Source organism: Nyctibius grandis, chromosome W, assembly GCF_013368605.1.
Source record: "Nyctibius grandis isolate bNycGra1 chromosome W, bNycGra1.pri, whole genome shotgun sequence".
Lineage (NCBI taxonomy): Eukaryota > Metazoa > Chordata > Aves > Nyctibiiformes > Nyctibiidae > Nyctibius > Nyctibius grandis.
Genome location: NC_090694.1, coordinates 25,167,519 through 25,183,855, shown reverse-complemented (window position 1 = coordinate 25,183,855; position 16,337 = coordinate 25,167,519). Strand labels below are relative to the sequence as shown.

Here is a 16,337-nt window from a genome sequence, read left to right as displayed (position 1 = left end):
CTTTTCAACTTTGACCTAGAATGCTGAGTTGGCTGGGCTCCAAACCACAAGACCAGTTCTAACCTGTTTGGATACCAGCAGTTCCTCCTATCTCCTATCTATACCTTTTCCGCTTGTTAGCAGAGTTTCCGGCCTCTTGTTATCTGGTTGCTATGCCGACAAATGTTTTATCTCCTTGCCTCCCTTTCCATCCCAAGATGACTTAGTTCTTGGCCTGTTTTCCCATATCAGTTTCCATATCTTTTTGTTTATCTTTAGCTTCTGCAATGTAATACTTTGTTTTGCATTGCTGTTCTGGTGACTCTGTCTTGTTTGTGATCTAATATCATTATTAAGGGTGCTACCTAATGTTATTGACTCTATTTCATTTATTTGCAGGCTCCAGAAGGTGAATCTCAACCTGTGACTGAAGTGGACCTCTTAATTTCTACACAGAGAATAAAAGTATTGAATGCGGACACACAGGTATGGAGAAAGAAGCACCTTTGCCAGGTCAGGCCTTGTCAGTGTTATAATAACAGTCCTTTGAAATAGACCTTCATCTACCTGCCAAAATTTGACTTTCAGGGAGTGCTGGCTCTTATAGTTCCCTCCAAGACTTCCTGGTCAGAAATCTATGCTCAAGAACCACGTCACACATGGAATTAATCAGAGTTGTCTGACTGATTTGGCAGGTATGCTAATTGCAGTCAGCCCAAAAGATAAGAAGCTTTGTTCACATTATACAGCATTCTAGGCAGTCTAGTACCATAATATGACAAGTACCAATTGTCCCCAGACAAGCCTAAAGTATTTGGTTGTGATAACTAATTTGAAGTCCTTAGGCCTCAGCATGTTGTGTGTGTTCAGGCCAAGATACCCAAGTCTTTGTGTTTTTTCCATAGTAACTTTCATTTTCAAAATGTGCTTTTTTTTGGTTTGCTTTTTTTGAAAGTGAGGCTGTTGGTTCCTCTTGGCACCTCCTTTCATACAGGAGATTTTTTTCCTTTTTGTAGACATTTACTTAATAAAGGTGTCATACTGCCATTAATCTCTTTATAAAACACCAAAAGTGCAATAAGAATTTGCTTAAAACAGCATCTGATACCATTTTTTCCATCCTCCAGGAAACTATGATGGATCATCCTCTGAGGACCATTTCTTACATTGCAGATATAGGGAACATAGTTGTTCTGATGGCTCGTAAACGAATGCCACGATCAAATTCCCGGGACAATGTGGAAGCATCTCACCCCTCCCAAGATGGAAAAAGGCAATACAAAATGATTTGCCACGTCTTTGAGTCTGAGGATGTAAGGATTTTTTTTATCTTGTGATTTTTCTAGGAGGGAAAATATGAGCACATCTTGACAGGCTTGAGAGTCTATAGCTAATGGTCCTGTTTGGCTTGTTTGTTAATCGCATAAAAATATTTCATCAAAGTAGAACAGCTTACTTTCTCTTTGCATGATGGAACCCCGTGTTTTACTTGCAAAGTCAGTATCTATAGAACTTCCTTTTTTTCAAGTAAATTTAATACTTTCCTAGAAACAGTGAGGGGCAGAATCTAAAAGAACACTGTTGCCACAGCTTACATATATCAGCTCAGGATCTGTGAGAGTGAGCATCCATCAAACAGCTTATTTTCATAGGCAGCTTACATTCCCTAGTGTTGCCACGAGGATTGCTGATATATGCCATAAAGGGGTGTTTGGGGATTTTTTTTGTTTGTTTGGGTTTCCTTTTGATACGATGATGGAGTTCAGAAGGAGTAGATGAAATTATTCCCTCCCCCCAAAAAAAACACAATCAATACAGTTGTGAATTCCAATAGAGTGTCCTTTGTAATTACAAAGTCTCTTTATAATTCCTTGGTTGCTGTTTAAATCAGGTGATGGTCATCTTCCTCTTCATTGTTATCAATTTGGGGCAAATGCCCTCTCAGACAGTTGTGGGTGTCCCAGTCACACCCACTGTTACACTCACCCACTGTGGTGGGTTGACCTTGACTGGCTGCCAGGTGCCCACCAACCCATTCTCTCACTCTCCCTCCTTGGCAGGACAGGGGGAGAATATAAGATGAAAAACTCATGGGTCGAGATAAAGGCAGTTTAGTGAAGAAAAGCAAAAGTGGCATGCAGAAGCAAAGCAAAGCAAAAAGATTTATTCTCTACTACCCATCAGCAGGTGATGTCCAGTCACTTCCTGAGAAGTAGGGCCTCGGTATGCATAGTGGTTGCTTCAGAAGAAAAACATCTGAATAACAAATTCCCCCTCCCCTCCTTCTCCTTTCTCTCAGTTCTTATTGCTGAGCATGACATCAGATGGTATGGAATATCCCTTTGGTCAGTTTGGGTCAGCTGTCCTGGCTGTGTCCCCTCCCAAGCTCTTGCCCACCCCCAGCCTACTGGCCTTTGGGGGCAAGGAGGGTTGGAGAGACAGCCTTGATGCTGTGGGAGCACTGCTCAGCAGTAGCCAAAGCATTGGTGTGTTATCACCACCTTTCTGGCTACAAATACAAAGCACAGCACTGGGAGGGCTGCTATGAGGAAAGTTAACTCCATCCCAGCCAGACCCAATGCACCCACTCACACTAGCATCTTACCCAAGCCATTTTACCAAGTGTGGGTGCACAAGCACCCCCACAGAAGGCTGAGTTGTCTGTTATCAAACCTGATGTCCTGTCCTCACTAATTAAAACACAAACATTTTGAGAAAGAAATATCAATGCACATAAATTGTTGATGTAATGTAGATTGTTTTTTTTAAAAAAACTAAACTAAATAAGCAAGGGGTAAAATCATATACAAATACATCAAAATGAAGTTGGGCGATACAGAGTTGTCAGTCTTATAATCAGGTTAGTCCCAAATAAAAAGATCTCACACTTCTAATTGACAAGACAGCAAATCTCATTTATTGCTCAGCCCTCCAAATAATAGGATATTATGTCTCCATGGTGACCACCATGTTTATGCCAATCAGATGGTTCATATAGAGGGAGAGGAACCACTCCCATGTGAAAATTAATGCTTAGACTACAGCAGTCATGCCAGTTAAGGCATCCTTCCCAAATTACAGATGGTCAGGTAATAGCCTATTTCTACTTCTCGTGCCTTGCACCTCACTTAGGCTTCAAAAAGACTTTGCAATACAATTCAGAGTATATTAAACTAATTAATAAAAATTTAAGTGAAAATATTAATTTCTCACTAATGCCTTAAATGCTTTCAAAAATATTTGTAAGGGCTTCCAGATGGGAAAGTTTCCTTTAAGAAGTGTCTGGTTTTATGTATTTGGGAACCTGTTCTGAAGACACCATGTTCATATAAATTCTGTGGTTGCAGGTACATATGCAACCTACTGCTGGGATTCTCAGTGTTTTTGCTTTACCTTTTTAGAGGTAGTCCTCTACCAAACTAAATTTGACAGAAAACCTCAAAGATAGATTGATTTTTATGCAAAATAGCATATAAGCCACTCTTCTTGTAATGCCCTTCATGAAACAGGTATGCAAATAGAAAGACTAGACTATGTTTTTTGTTGTTTTGGGGTGTTTTGGTTTTTGTTTGTTTTTTTTTTTTTTTCGGAGAGAGGCGCATCACTAGATCACTAGTGATCACATCACCTGATGTGCTTCCTAGTTTGAGGCTGTTGCTTCTGTATTTCAAATCACACATTTTTGTATGTTACTGGACTCTCTCTCACTGGCCAGTTCAAAAAGCAAAGATCAAATTGTCAGATGCCAGAGGCAGTGGTTTCTTTACTTTCAGAATATGATAGCCTTCCTGGATCTGTTTTTCGGTATTTTCTTGGCTATTCAAAATGTGTGCTTCCATTAGAGGATTGTTGTCATTACCTTCTGTGGTTTGGTCAGATGATTTCATATTTGTGTCAGATATGATCCTTCCTGTGCCAGAAAATATTATCCTGGAAACTAAAACATGTCTGTAGGTCTAAAAAAAGCATTGATCACTTAATAGTCCAAACATATTCTGAGGATTTTCAGGACATGAGCGTTCCTCAGTCATAGAGTAGTTCAAAAATAGCTTATAAACATTCTAAAAAATCCAAATGAGTATGAAAAAATATAACTCAGAGTTAAGATAGAAATGTATCTGTTAGTAGCAAAGAGATTTCCACTCTAAAGAGCTTGTAAGTCCAGTGGAGTAGTAGAGCCTCTTTTATATAAAAATCTCACATATTTTACTGTCATCTTTTCTTCTTCTGGGACAGCTGGGTATCTAGAAGAATTTATCCAGTTAAGCTGACTGTGATACGTCTTAAGCCTTCAAATGAGTGATGGCCAAAATGTGTCCCTGCTTGGAACTGTCCTTATCTTAAAAAAAACGCAACAACAACAGATTTTCCAAGTGTAGTTGGCACTGGATATTCAGAACAGCTCAGCTCCTAAAACATGGCCAAATGCTGGGTGTCTAATTGGCAGTTGATCTCTTCTTGGATGTCCATCTCTGAATGTACAAGTCCATATTTATCTCCTCTCTTGCAGATAGCATGCTGAGCTAATGAGTTGCAGTGCACTCATTTTCTTGCCATATTTCTCTTGCCATCAAATAGTTTTGATTTGAAAGTTTGCAAAATAATGGATGTCCAGACTCTGTGTGCTGTTGAACTTTTCAGTGCCAGCAATCATGTTTTTGTCATCAACAAGTTTAGAGCTAGCTTGAGTAGATATAAGATACAAGCAGTTTTTCTTTTGGGATTGGAAACTTTTTCCTTACTGGGGCCTAAATTGGACTGCATGTAAAAGCACAGCTTAGCTATGTTCCTACATCCCCAGCACACCCCCACACCATAGGCTATGTAGTCCTCTTTCCCTCCCCTTCCCCCTAACCAGAACACACCAGAGGGCAGTTTCATTCCACACAGTGACCAGCACCCCTACACTCCACAGTGATTCCTGCACCAGCACTGTGGTTATGCACAGCACTGTTCCACACTTAGTTACCTGCACTGCTCCCATCAGCTCTGCACTCATGCCATGTTGCTTTCCACTTGTAAACAATATGTATATCATTCCAAGTTTACCTTGATCACCTCACAACAAAGGATTCCATTACTCTGCTCTTTTCAGCTGCTTCCTTGCATGGCACAGAGATCACAGAATCACAGAATCACAGAATCACAGAATGTTAGGGATTGGAAGGGACCTCAAAAGATCATCTAGTCCAATCCCCCTGCCGGAGCAGGATTGCCTAGACCATATCACACAGGAACGCATCCAGGCGGGTTTTGAATGTCTCCAGAGAAGGAGACTCCACAACCTCTCTGGGCAGCCTGTTCCAGTGTTCGGTCACCCTCACCGTAAAGAAGTTTTTCCTCAGATCAGAGCTTTCCCTTTACATGCCTTTGTTTTTCTACCCATCAGTAGCAGGTGGTAGGAGCTAGAATCATAGAATCATAGAATGGTTTGGGTTGGAAGGGACCTTTAAAGATCATCTAGTCCAACCCCCCTGCCATGGTCAGGGACATCTTTCACTAGATTAGCTTGCTCAAAGCCCCTTCCAACCTGACTTTGAACACTTCCAGTCATGGCCTATTGGCACCCTGCCTCCTGACACCCTGCCCCTTGACCAGTATCGGCAGCGTAGACAGACTGCCAACGCCCTGCCCCCTGACTGACATCAGCAGCGTAGGCAGGATGCCACCCACATTATTCACGTAAGGTATGATTCTCTCAAATCACACTACCATTGGTTGAGCCATGGGGCGGCACAACTCTTACCCACATTCAAAAGGCATTTGCACAATTGGCTGTTGCTGCAAGATGACCCGGACACCAAGTGTCCCTGGCAGCCCACCAGAGCCTTGGCATCGCTTATGATCCTGTGTTTGCTATTGGTGATCAGGTGAGTTGCCGTATGGGCATGTTGTTGCTCATCTTTCCTACTGCCTCAGTAAAACTTTGTTTTATAACATGTTGTCAGAGTCCATTACCATTTGGATCACAGGCATCCACAACTTCTCTGGGCAACCCGTTCCAGTGTCTCACCACCCTCATTGTAAAAAAAAATCTTAGAATCATAGAGAATCATAGAATGTTTTGGGTTGGAAGGGACCTTAAAGATCATCTAGTTCCAACCCCCCTGCCACAGGCAGACACACCTTTCCACTAGACCAGGTTTCTCAAAGACCCATCCAATCTGGCCTTATATCTAATCTAAATCTACTCTCTCTCAGTTTAAAAACGTTGCCCCCTGTCCTGTCACTACAGGCCTTGGTAAAAAGTCTCTCTCCATCTTTCTTATAAGCCCCCTTTCTATACTGAAAGGCTGCAATAAGGTCTCCCCAGAGCCTTCTCTTCTCCAGGCTAAACAACCCCAACTCTCTCAGCCTTTCTTCATAGGAGAAGTGTTCCAGTCTTCTGATAATTTTCATGGCCCTCCTCTGAACCCACTGTAATAGGTCCATGTTTGTCTTGTGCTGGGGACCCCAGAGATGGATGCAGTATTCCAGGTGGGGCTTCTCATGAGAGAAGAGTAGAGGAGGAGAAGCACCTCCCTCGACCTGCTGGCCACGCTTCTTTTGATGCAGCCCAGGATACGATTGGCTTTCTGGGCTGCAAGCGCACATTGCTGGCTCATGTCCAGCTTTTCATCCACCAGTATCCCCAAGTCCTCCTCAGGGCTGCTCTCAATTGATTCAGCAGCCAGTCTGTATTGATATTGGGGATTGCCCCAACCCAGGTGCAGGACCTTGCACTTGGCCTTTTTGAACTTCATGAAGTTTGCACGGGCCTACCTCTCAAGCCTGTCAAGGTCCCTCTGGATGGCATCCCTTCCCTCTAGTTTATCAACTGCACCACTCAGCTTGGTGTCATCTGCAAACTTGCTGAGGGTGCACACAATCCTACTGTCTATGTCATTAATGAAGATATTAAATAGTATTGGTCCCAGTACAGACCCTTGAGGGACACCACTCATTACTGGTTTCCACTTGGACATTGAGCCATTGACTGTAACTCTTTGGACATGGCCATCCAGCCAATTCCTTATCCATCTAACAGTCCATCTGTCAAACCCATATCTCTCCAATTTAGCGGCAAGACTGTTGTGGGGGACAGCATCAAAGTCCTACAGAATTGCAGGTAAATGACATCTGTAGCTCTTCCCTTGTCCACTGATGCAGTCACTCCATCATAGAAGGCCACTAGATTAGTCAGGCACAATTTACCCTTGGTGAAGCCATGTTGGCTGTCTCTAATCACCTCCCTGTCTTCCATATATTTTGACATAACTTCCAGGAGGATCTGTTCCATGATCTTACCGGGCACGGGGATGAGGCTGACTGGTTGGTAGTTTCCCAGCGTCCTCCTTATTACCTTTTTTAAAAATGGATGCAATATTCCCTTTTCTTCAGTCACTAGAACAGTTCACAGGGAGTGAAAGCAGTGAGTGAAAGCTATGGAGCATCCAGTAGCTTTAGGAGTAGAGCAGCCAAGAGCAAGCTATAGGCATAGGAGAGAGCCATATAGACTAGACGGAGTGGGCTGGAAGCCCACTGAACTTCATTCATGAAATTCAACAAGGACCAATGACAAGTCCTGTACCTAGGGAGGAAGAAACCCTGGCAATAAAACAGGCTGGGGACTGACTAGCTGGAGAGCAGCTCTGCTGAAAAGGCCCTGGGGGAGTCTTGGCAGACAGCAATGCTGAACATGAGCCAGCAGTAGGCCCTGGCAGCAAAGGTGGCCAACAGCATCCTGAGTTGGATTAAAAGGAGCATAAGCAGTAAATTGCAGGAAGTGATTCTTCCTCTTTACTCAACACTCATTAGACCACCTCTAGAATACCACATCCAGTTTTGCCCCACCCCCCACCCCCAAATACAAGAAAGACATTGACAAACTGGAGTGAGTTCAGCAGAAGGCCATCAAGATGGTCAGGGGGCTGGAGCACTTGCCCTATGAGGAGAGGCTGATGGAACAGGGCTTGTTCAGCCTAGAGAAGAGAAGGCTTCAGTGGGCCCTAACAGCAGCCTTCCAATATCCATGAGGAGATCATCAAGAAGACGGAGCCAGGCTCCTCGCAGTGGTGCATGGTGGGAGTATGAGAGCTAACGGGCATACATTGAAATAAGAAAGGTTCAGAATGGATACAAGGAAAAACTTTTTCATCATGAGGACTTTCAAGCATTGGAACAGGCTGCCCAGAGAGGTTATGTAGTCTGTCCCTGAAGATTTTTAATACCTGACTAAAAACCCTGAGTAACCTGGTCTGACCTCATAGCTGACTGCTTTGAACAGGAGGTTGGACTGGAGACCCTCTGAGGTCCCTTCCAACCTGAATGAGTCTGTGATCGTGGACCGCTTCTAGTCACATTAAGGGCTGGATCTGCTCAATGGGCCAGTTGTTTCCACCCTTTCCATGCTTTAGCTGACAGTAACTTCAAACACGGTTGTGACAATTTTAAAGGAAAGCATGGGTGAGAAGGAAGAGTAGGAAATACCATAGCATCATAGCATAGCTGAGGTGGGACAGCGCCTCTAGAGATTGTCTAGTTCAACCCCCTCCTTCTCAAGCAGGGTCCACTAGAACAGGTTGCCCAGGACTGCATCCAGTTGTGTTTTGATTGTCTCTAAGGATGGAGACTCCAAAACCTCACTGGGCAACCTGTTCCAGTATTCAACCACACCCTCACAGTAAAAGTGTGTTCTTAAAGTGGAATTTTCTGTGTTTCCGTTTGTGCCCATTGCCTCTTGTCCTGTCACTGGGCACCACTGAAAAGAGCCTGGCTCCATCTTATTTACACCCTCCCATCAGCTATTTATACGTATTGATAAGATCCCTCATGAGCCTTCTCTAGGATGAACAGTCCCAGCTCTCTCAGCCTCTCCACATATGTCAGATGTTCCAGTCCCTGAATCATCTTTGTGGCCCTTCTCTTGACTCTCTCCAGTATGTCCATGTCTCTCTTGTACTGGAGAGCCCAGAACTGGACACAGGACCCCAGGTGTGGCCTCACCCAGTGCTGAGTAGAGAGGAAGGATCACCTCCCTCGACCTGCTGTCAACACTCCTCCTAATGCAGCCCAAGATACTTTTGCCTTCTTTTAAAGGCCTTCTCATTGTCTTTTAAAATGCTGTTGTGAGTGTTTTCTAGAAGGTGTTTTTATTTTTTATTGATGGCTTGACTTTGTGCCAGAAGTGAAAACTAGCACAAGCGAGAGCTCAAGTTCTCCCTCTGGAGTCTCAATTTCAAGTAATGCAATGGGTATACCTTTATGTTAGCAATAGCTGGCTGTGAAAGGAAGGCTTTACTTGTGTTTCTTACGTGTAGTTACTTGTTCAGCTGGGTTCACTGCATGGATGACTATGTTGATGTTCTGTTTTGTTTTTTTAATTATTACTTTAGGTTCATTTTTTTAAAAAAAAATACAGTTCCTTAACTTTTAGGCATAAACCATTTTGCAGCATATTTATAACAGAGAAAGTGTCAGTGAATGAAACCATCAGAATGTTTGATGATGTTCTTTTCTTCTTTGGGAATTACTACAGGCACAGCTGATTGCACAGTCTATAGGTCAAGCATTTAGCGTGGCCTACCAGGAATTTCTGAGGGCAAATGGAATCAATCCAGAAGACCTAAGCCAGAAGGAATATAGTGACTTGCTCAATACCCAGGACATGTACAATGATGACCTGATTCATTTTTCCAAATCTGAAAACTGCAAAGATGTATGTCTCTGCTTTTTTTCCATAACACAATTAAGCTCATGTATCCTGAGTTCAGGCCTGTACTGGCAACAATTAGAAAGCTATGAGTGCTTCCAATAAATAACCTCACTGAGGTAATTTCTATCCTTCCCAGTAGGTTTATCCTGTGGGCAATTCTGTTTTAAGAGCAAGCAGTGAACCCTAAATTTATCAATAGTTGAATGATTTACTGTCTCTCTGTGTTCTTTTTACCAAACAATTTTCACATTTGAGACATTACATGTCAGTGAAGTGAATATACAGTAGACAGTATAAAATTTTTGGAGGCACTGAGGTTGATAAGAGTGGTTGACCCCAGATTTTAAAAGGCTATATATTTGCTACTTCATTTGAGTGGTTTTATTAATAAAGATGAAGTAGTGTAACACTGCGACACATGGGTAATTGTTTCCAAAAACAGAGTCACAAGTACTTTAAATCCCTCCCTGACTTAGTTCTGTCCACCAAAGTCCATCATGCCAGGGTTTCTTCTATACCAGCTCCCTCCAGCAATATGAACAGATGAGTTCTATTTGGGGGGGATTTTGAATTAAATAAAATCTCTAGTTTTAATGTTATTTGATGGTTGAAGGCATTTAAACTGTGTTAAACTATATACCCTATTGTGTTTTGCCATTGAATAAGAAAGGTATTTTGCAAATGAGAGGCCTGTGTTTGTTTATATGGAAACATATGAGGGGTGGGATCATCAGTTCCATAGATGAGAAAAAAGCTTTTGTTTGAAACTCTCTTTCTTATGATTTAGGTTTACATTGAAAAGCAAAAGGGAGAAATTCTAGGTGTAGTGATTGTGGAATCTGGCTGGGGATCCATTTTGCCTACAGTTATCATAGCCAACATGATGCATGGAAGACCAGCAGAGAAGTCTGGGAAACTAAATATAGGGGACCAGATCATGTCAATTAATGGGACCAGTTTGGTTGGCTTACCACTCTCAACATGCCAGAGCATTATAAAGGTACAGAGAATATTCCTGGATATTACATGTTTTAAAACCTTTATTGGAGTAGTGGGAGAGCAAAAAGTATAGAACTATTTGTTGTTTGTTAACTCTGATCTTGTGCATTTTATAGCAGTTTCCTTTTGATGACCTTAAAGTAGAGAGCAAATTCTATTTTACCTATTTTCTGAGCCCTAAGAAGGGAGCTATGCATTTAGCTGCTTAGACCAGGACACGGTGCAGGACTTCAGGTCCCAAGGGAATATTTGGATCCAAAAGGAAGATGTCTGTTACTATCTGGAGGCACCTACACTTCATAAGACAGTCTGAGACATAGGTGCCTAAAATCTGCATTGATGCAGTTTTAGCCATTTAAATGATTCCTGTGATCTAATTACTAGAGAACTGAGTCATTTTTTAAAAAGCTTGGATTTTTAAAATATATTTTAACATTTTTCTGAACTTTGAATTTAAAAGAAAAATTAAGCCTATTTATTTTCTGTAGAAATAACTTGAGTGTATTGGAAAGTATAATGTTTCTTTGAACTTGGCTAAATGGTGGGATTTTTTTTTAATTGGAAGAACTTTCTTTTAATTGACATGAGACCATGTAAATGCAAAAAGCAGGTGAGGCAACTGGAAATGAAGAGCCTCTGGGGTAGATGCAACATACAAGAGAATGGGTATTTAAACATCAAAGTTTCAGGAGGGGGAAAGATGCAACCTTTGAGAATGTTGGAAATTCAGCAAAATTGTCTTCTGGGTTACCTATTGAAATAGTCAATCACCACAGAACTGCTGCATATTGTAGCATGTAGACATGCAATGTAATGCTATATACGACTATAGAAATCCTTCTGTGTTCCTGCTGGGTAGTGGTGTCCTGCAGTAAAAAAATGTTTGTTTAGTAATTCACAAAATAAGTATGACTTTGTTGCCCATGGATTCCTTTCTTAGTGCTTGAACTAAAAAATTCGCTATAAAGATCTGATATTCTGATTTCTGAAAATGTAAACACTGTGCACTGACAAGTAATAAATATTTAAGTCTCTGAGACCAACCATTCTGGATTCAGTGAATTCAAATGATATCTTGTGAATGCAGTATATTAAAACCTTGGTAACAGCACTCGTTTTTTTTTTCCCTGAAGCAGAAAAAACACTTAAGTATCTCTGTGCCAACTTCAGTGGAACAAAGCTCACCACCCTTCATGTTATCAGCTTTGTCATACTCGTTTTCTATCCCATATCAGTTTTATTTCTAAAACTGATGTATGCTTTTCTCATACAGATTGACTTTTGTTGTGATACATTAAGAATCTTCTGTACTTTCTCAAAATGAAAAGAATAAAAAAAATAGTTTTGGATAACACAAATGAACCCCCAAATGAATCATCAGTCACCCAAGTATATATTTCAGTGTTACAGAAATATCCTAAGGTTGCAAACTTTTTTAGTATGCTATAAGGACTCCTATGAATAGATAAGCAATTTATATAGATGAGGAGAATATCTTGCAAGTACTTCACATAAGGTTATTTTTAAATTAGAGGTGTAAGCCTTGCTACTAATTGACTATAAAGCATTTACAAACTGACAGATCTAGGAAGAAACTTTCCATATGTGATGATTATTCCCTAATTGTATTATGCTAGTTATGTCTTTTTCAGAAGCATCTGGTGCTAACTACTATCAGAAACAGATTCAGGGACTGTGCAACTGTCATGTCTAGGCAGTTAGAAGCATTGACTTTTCATCCCAGCAGAATGTCAGTCTCAAGTCAGTACCAAGTCTAGAGTTAGGCTCAACAAAATCAGCAGCAGTAAACTGTGTGTAGAGACATCAGTATATTACCTTAGCTGTAATAGGAGCTATTTTTCTGAATGAAATCCTAATCTTGCTGAAGTCAGTGGCAGGCAATCCATTGTTTTCAATGGGACCCATATTTCACTTTGTGCATATGAAAGAAATTCAAAAGCAGGCATTGGAATTGATAAATGTTAACATGATTGAAGCTTAAAGCTTCTCTACTCTCTACATAGCATCTCTTTCCCATATGAGTTCTGTTTATTGAAGGCTAAATGTGCGTTAATGCAATATTTAAGAGTAATGTGTGTTCAGTTCTATACGTTGTATAGAAAAAAAGTAATCTAACATTGGAGTTGGATTTATCTACAAGAAACAGCTCTGAATGCTTGAATATGTGTAATGGTCAGACTCTGCAATTATCTCCACTTTTATGTTTGGGTTTTCCTTCTTCATTTAGTTCTTCTGGTAGCAAAGATTTAATGGTGAATGTGATAAATCCAGTTTAGAAGGGAGGGGTAATGTAAATGTGATCATTGCTTATACAAGGACTTGATGTTTACATTACAGAACTGAATATAACTACACCAGGAAAGCCACTTATTTGTAACTGTCTATCTTAGCTGCATATTTTAAATTTCATTTCCCAGACAGAATGTTTGGCAGTTTTCTGGTCAACTGCATAGACCTACTTTTTATTTCCTTCGCTTCCTTTAGAACAATAATTTGTGTTCTCAAATTAAGAAATTGCCAATAGGAAGATGATAGATTTCTTAAAACAACTACATCAGCTTCTTGACAAGAAGAGGTTTATACCGCATCATTCAATTCACTGAGCATCCTGTTGCTTGTGTCTGGTGTTCAAGAATCCTGTTTCATAATGATACATTCGAAGAATTGCTTATTCAGGGCTATTCCCATGTTAACATTCTAAGTATTGTTTTTCCTAGTGCTCATGTTAAATTGTTTCACCCCATCTTTGTCAGCATTTTTCATGGTGATGGTTATTTTTTGCAGGGTTTGAAAAACCAAGCCCAAGTTAAACTGAATGTAGTTAGATGTCCTCCGGTAACCACAGTCTTGATCAGGAGACCTGACCTCAGATACCAGTTAGGCTTCAGTGTACAGAATGGGATTGTAAGTAGCTTCCAGACCTTCTGGTGATGCTTTTACATATGTTAAAGTTTACATATGTAATGAATTGTATTTTTTCCCTCACTGCAGCAGGGGCTCAGTACACATTTTAAGTCTAAGATATAAAAGCTGAACTGGTCAAAGTTATTCATCTGACTTTTTTCCTAGTCAAAAGTAGGAAAAGAAACTGTATTTCATAGCTTTAGAATCAATCAGAGGATGAAAAAGGCTGGTTTAGGTTAAAGAAAAAAAATGTATGGAGAGGCTGCTTTCAGTCTGTATCATTTGTGTCTCTGACCAAACCATTGTATATGGTCTCAAAAGAAAGAGTCTGTCTTTGATTCTCTCTTAATGCAAGGCTTATGCATGTTGAACTTTTTGTAAACTATGGTTCTTCATACACTCTTAAATTTTCAAATCATGAAGTAACAGGTATAATACGGATAGCTTTTGGTGGATGGTTTCTTTTGCTTTTGGAAGAAAATGTGTAGTACTCAATTGATAATAAATGTTACTTTGAATCAGTGATCCACTACATTTTAGACTTTGTTGCAAACACATGTATTTAAATACTGAATAACGTTTGTGGTCAAAAGCCTCCATTCCATATCAAAGCTGTGATAATTTTGTCCTTTCCCTTCCAGATCTGTAGCCTTATGAGAGGAGGTATAGCAGAACGAGGAGGAGTGCGAGTTGGCCATCGTATCATTGAAATCAATGGGCAGAGTGTTGTAGCAACACCTCATGAGAAAATTGTTCACATTCTCTCCAATGCTGTTGGTGAGGTAGGAGCAAGCAGTGTGCCTAGACAGTATTGCATATTTCATCATTGTTGCCTCTTTTGGGTGAGGGTGAGAACCACCAAGGTTTTTCTTATTATTGAAGTGCCCACAACTTCAGATAAAATTGAGATGGTTGGTAGATACTCAACACCTTAGAGAATCTTTTTTCCCCAGATCTTAGTATGGATATGAAAATTCTCAAGCTTTCCTTTTCCCTTCTGTCCTATGTTACCTCAGCTAGTTTCTTCCCTAGTGCTCCCTAGGCTATGGACACTCATGTTTTTGGTAGCATGCCTAATAGGAGTATTGATTAACATGTCTTATTGCCTTCTAGATTCATATGAAGACCATGCCAGCTGCTATGTACAGACTGTTGACTGCGCAAGAGCAACCAGTTTATATCTAAGGCTGACACCTCACCTTCACAACATGCATGAAGGATAGCTTTCCTCATTACTGCTTCTGTTTCTAGTGCTGCATTTGTGTCTGCAGACACATTTCTCTCCCCCCAACATTTGCTGTGCATAGAGGGGGAGGCAAAATACAGCCATGAGACTTTTGGGTTGCATCTCTATACAAGTAAAGCTTTAGGCAACTCCACACACAGAGTAAATAGCAGCAGCAGTGTCCATTGTAAGATTCACAAAAAGATGACTTACATGCCTATGACGAATGAGTAACCGATGCTGTCATAAAACCCATTGTTCAAATGCACACCCTTTAATTTCTGTTCTTCAGGTTAGTAGAACCCCAAAAGGTGCTCTGTGAGTTGGTACAGACAATGCAATTTTGACATGTTTCAGCAAATAATTCGGGAGATGTGATTTTTTGCAGTTGGATCCCCCAGGTTTCTAATTTTTAAAATACTTGTTTTTCAAATGCAATTTGTCTTTTATATGCCCATTTCAGAGGTTAAATGACAGAGGGAGGGGAGTGATCTCTAAATATCCAGCAAGAGTAATATTGAGGGGCTCTGCTGAGAAGCTATACATTCTAAGCTCTTAATTACAGATTTGGTGCACACAACTGTGTGCTTGTGTATACTGACATTTTTAAATTGTGCTTGATATTTATGAAGCTTGAAAATAATAGGTCTGCACAATGTTCTAAGTTATTTTGTTACACTAAGCCAGTTTAAAAGTATTTTTTGTTGAAAGACATCTAGTTTTATTAACATTTTTCTTTAGATCACAGAATCACAGAATCACAGAATGTTAGGGATTGGAAGGGACCTCGAAAGATCATCTAGTCCAATCCCCCTGCCGGAGCAGGATTGCCTAGACCATATCACACAGGAACGCGTCCAGGCGGGTTTTGAATGTCTCCAGAGAAGGAGACTCCACAACCTCTCTGGGCAGCCTGTTCCAGTGTTCAGTCACCCTCACTGTAAAGAAGTTTTTCCTCAAATTTAAGTGAAACCTCCTGTGTTCCAGCTTGCACCCATTGCCCCTTGTCCTGTCAAGGGATGTCACTGAGAAGAGCCTGGCTCCATTCTCTTGACACTCGCCCTTTACATATTTATAAACATTAATGAGGTCACCCCTCAGTCTCCTCTTCTCTAAGCTAAAGAGACCCAGCTCCCTCAGCCTCTCCTCATAAGGGAGATGTTCCACTCCCTTAATCATCTTCGTGGCTCTGCGCTGGACTCTCTCTAGCAGTTCCCTGTCCTTCTTGAACTGAGGGGCCCAGAACTGGACACAATATTCCAGATGCGGCCTCACCAGGGCAGAGTAGAGGGGGAGGAGAACCTCTCTCGACCTGCTGACCACACCCCTTCTAATACACCCCAGGATGCCATTGGCCTTCTTGGCCACAAGGGCACACTGCTGGCTCATGGTCATCCTGTTGTCCACTAGGACCCCCAGGTCCCTTTCCCCTCTGCTGGTCTCCAACAGGTCTGCCCCCAACTTGTACTGGTACATGGGGTTGTTCTTGCCCAGATGCAGGACTCTACACTTGCC

General features: G+C 41.2%; 1 protein-coding gene across 1 annotated transcript in view; it reads left to right on the top strand.

Annotated features, from left to right (window-relative positions):
• LOC137675748 (amyloid-beta A4 precursor protein-binding family A member 1-like) overlaps window positions 1-14,782 on the top strand; it is an 80,115-nt gene extending 65,333 nt beyond the window's left edge. Inside the window, 7 exon segments of the mRNA XM_068421947.1 lie at window positions 379-465; window positions 1,107-1,292; window positions 9,497-9,676; window positions 10,461-10,673; window positions 13,478-13,597; window positions 14,239-14,379; window positions 14,711-14,782. Coding sequence (XP_068278048.1) covers window positions 379-465; window positions 1,107-1,292; window positions 9,497-9,676; window positions 10,461-10,673; window positions 13,478-13,597; window positions 14,239-14,379; window positions 14,711-14,782 — 999 coding nt within the window.
• The last annotated feature ends 1,555 nt before the right edge of the window (window positions 14,783-16,337 follow it).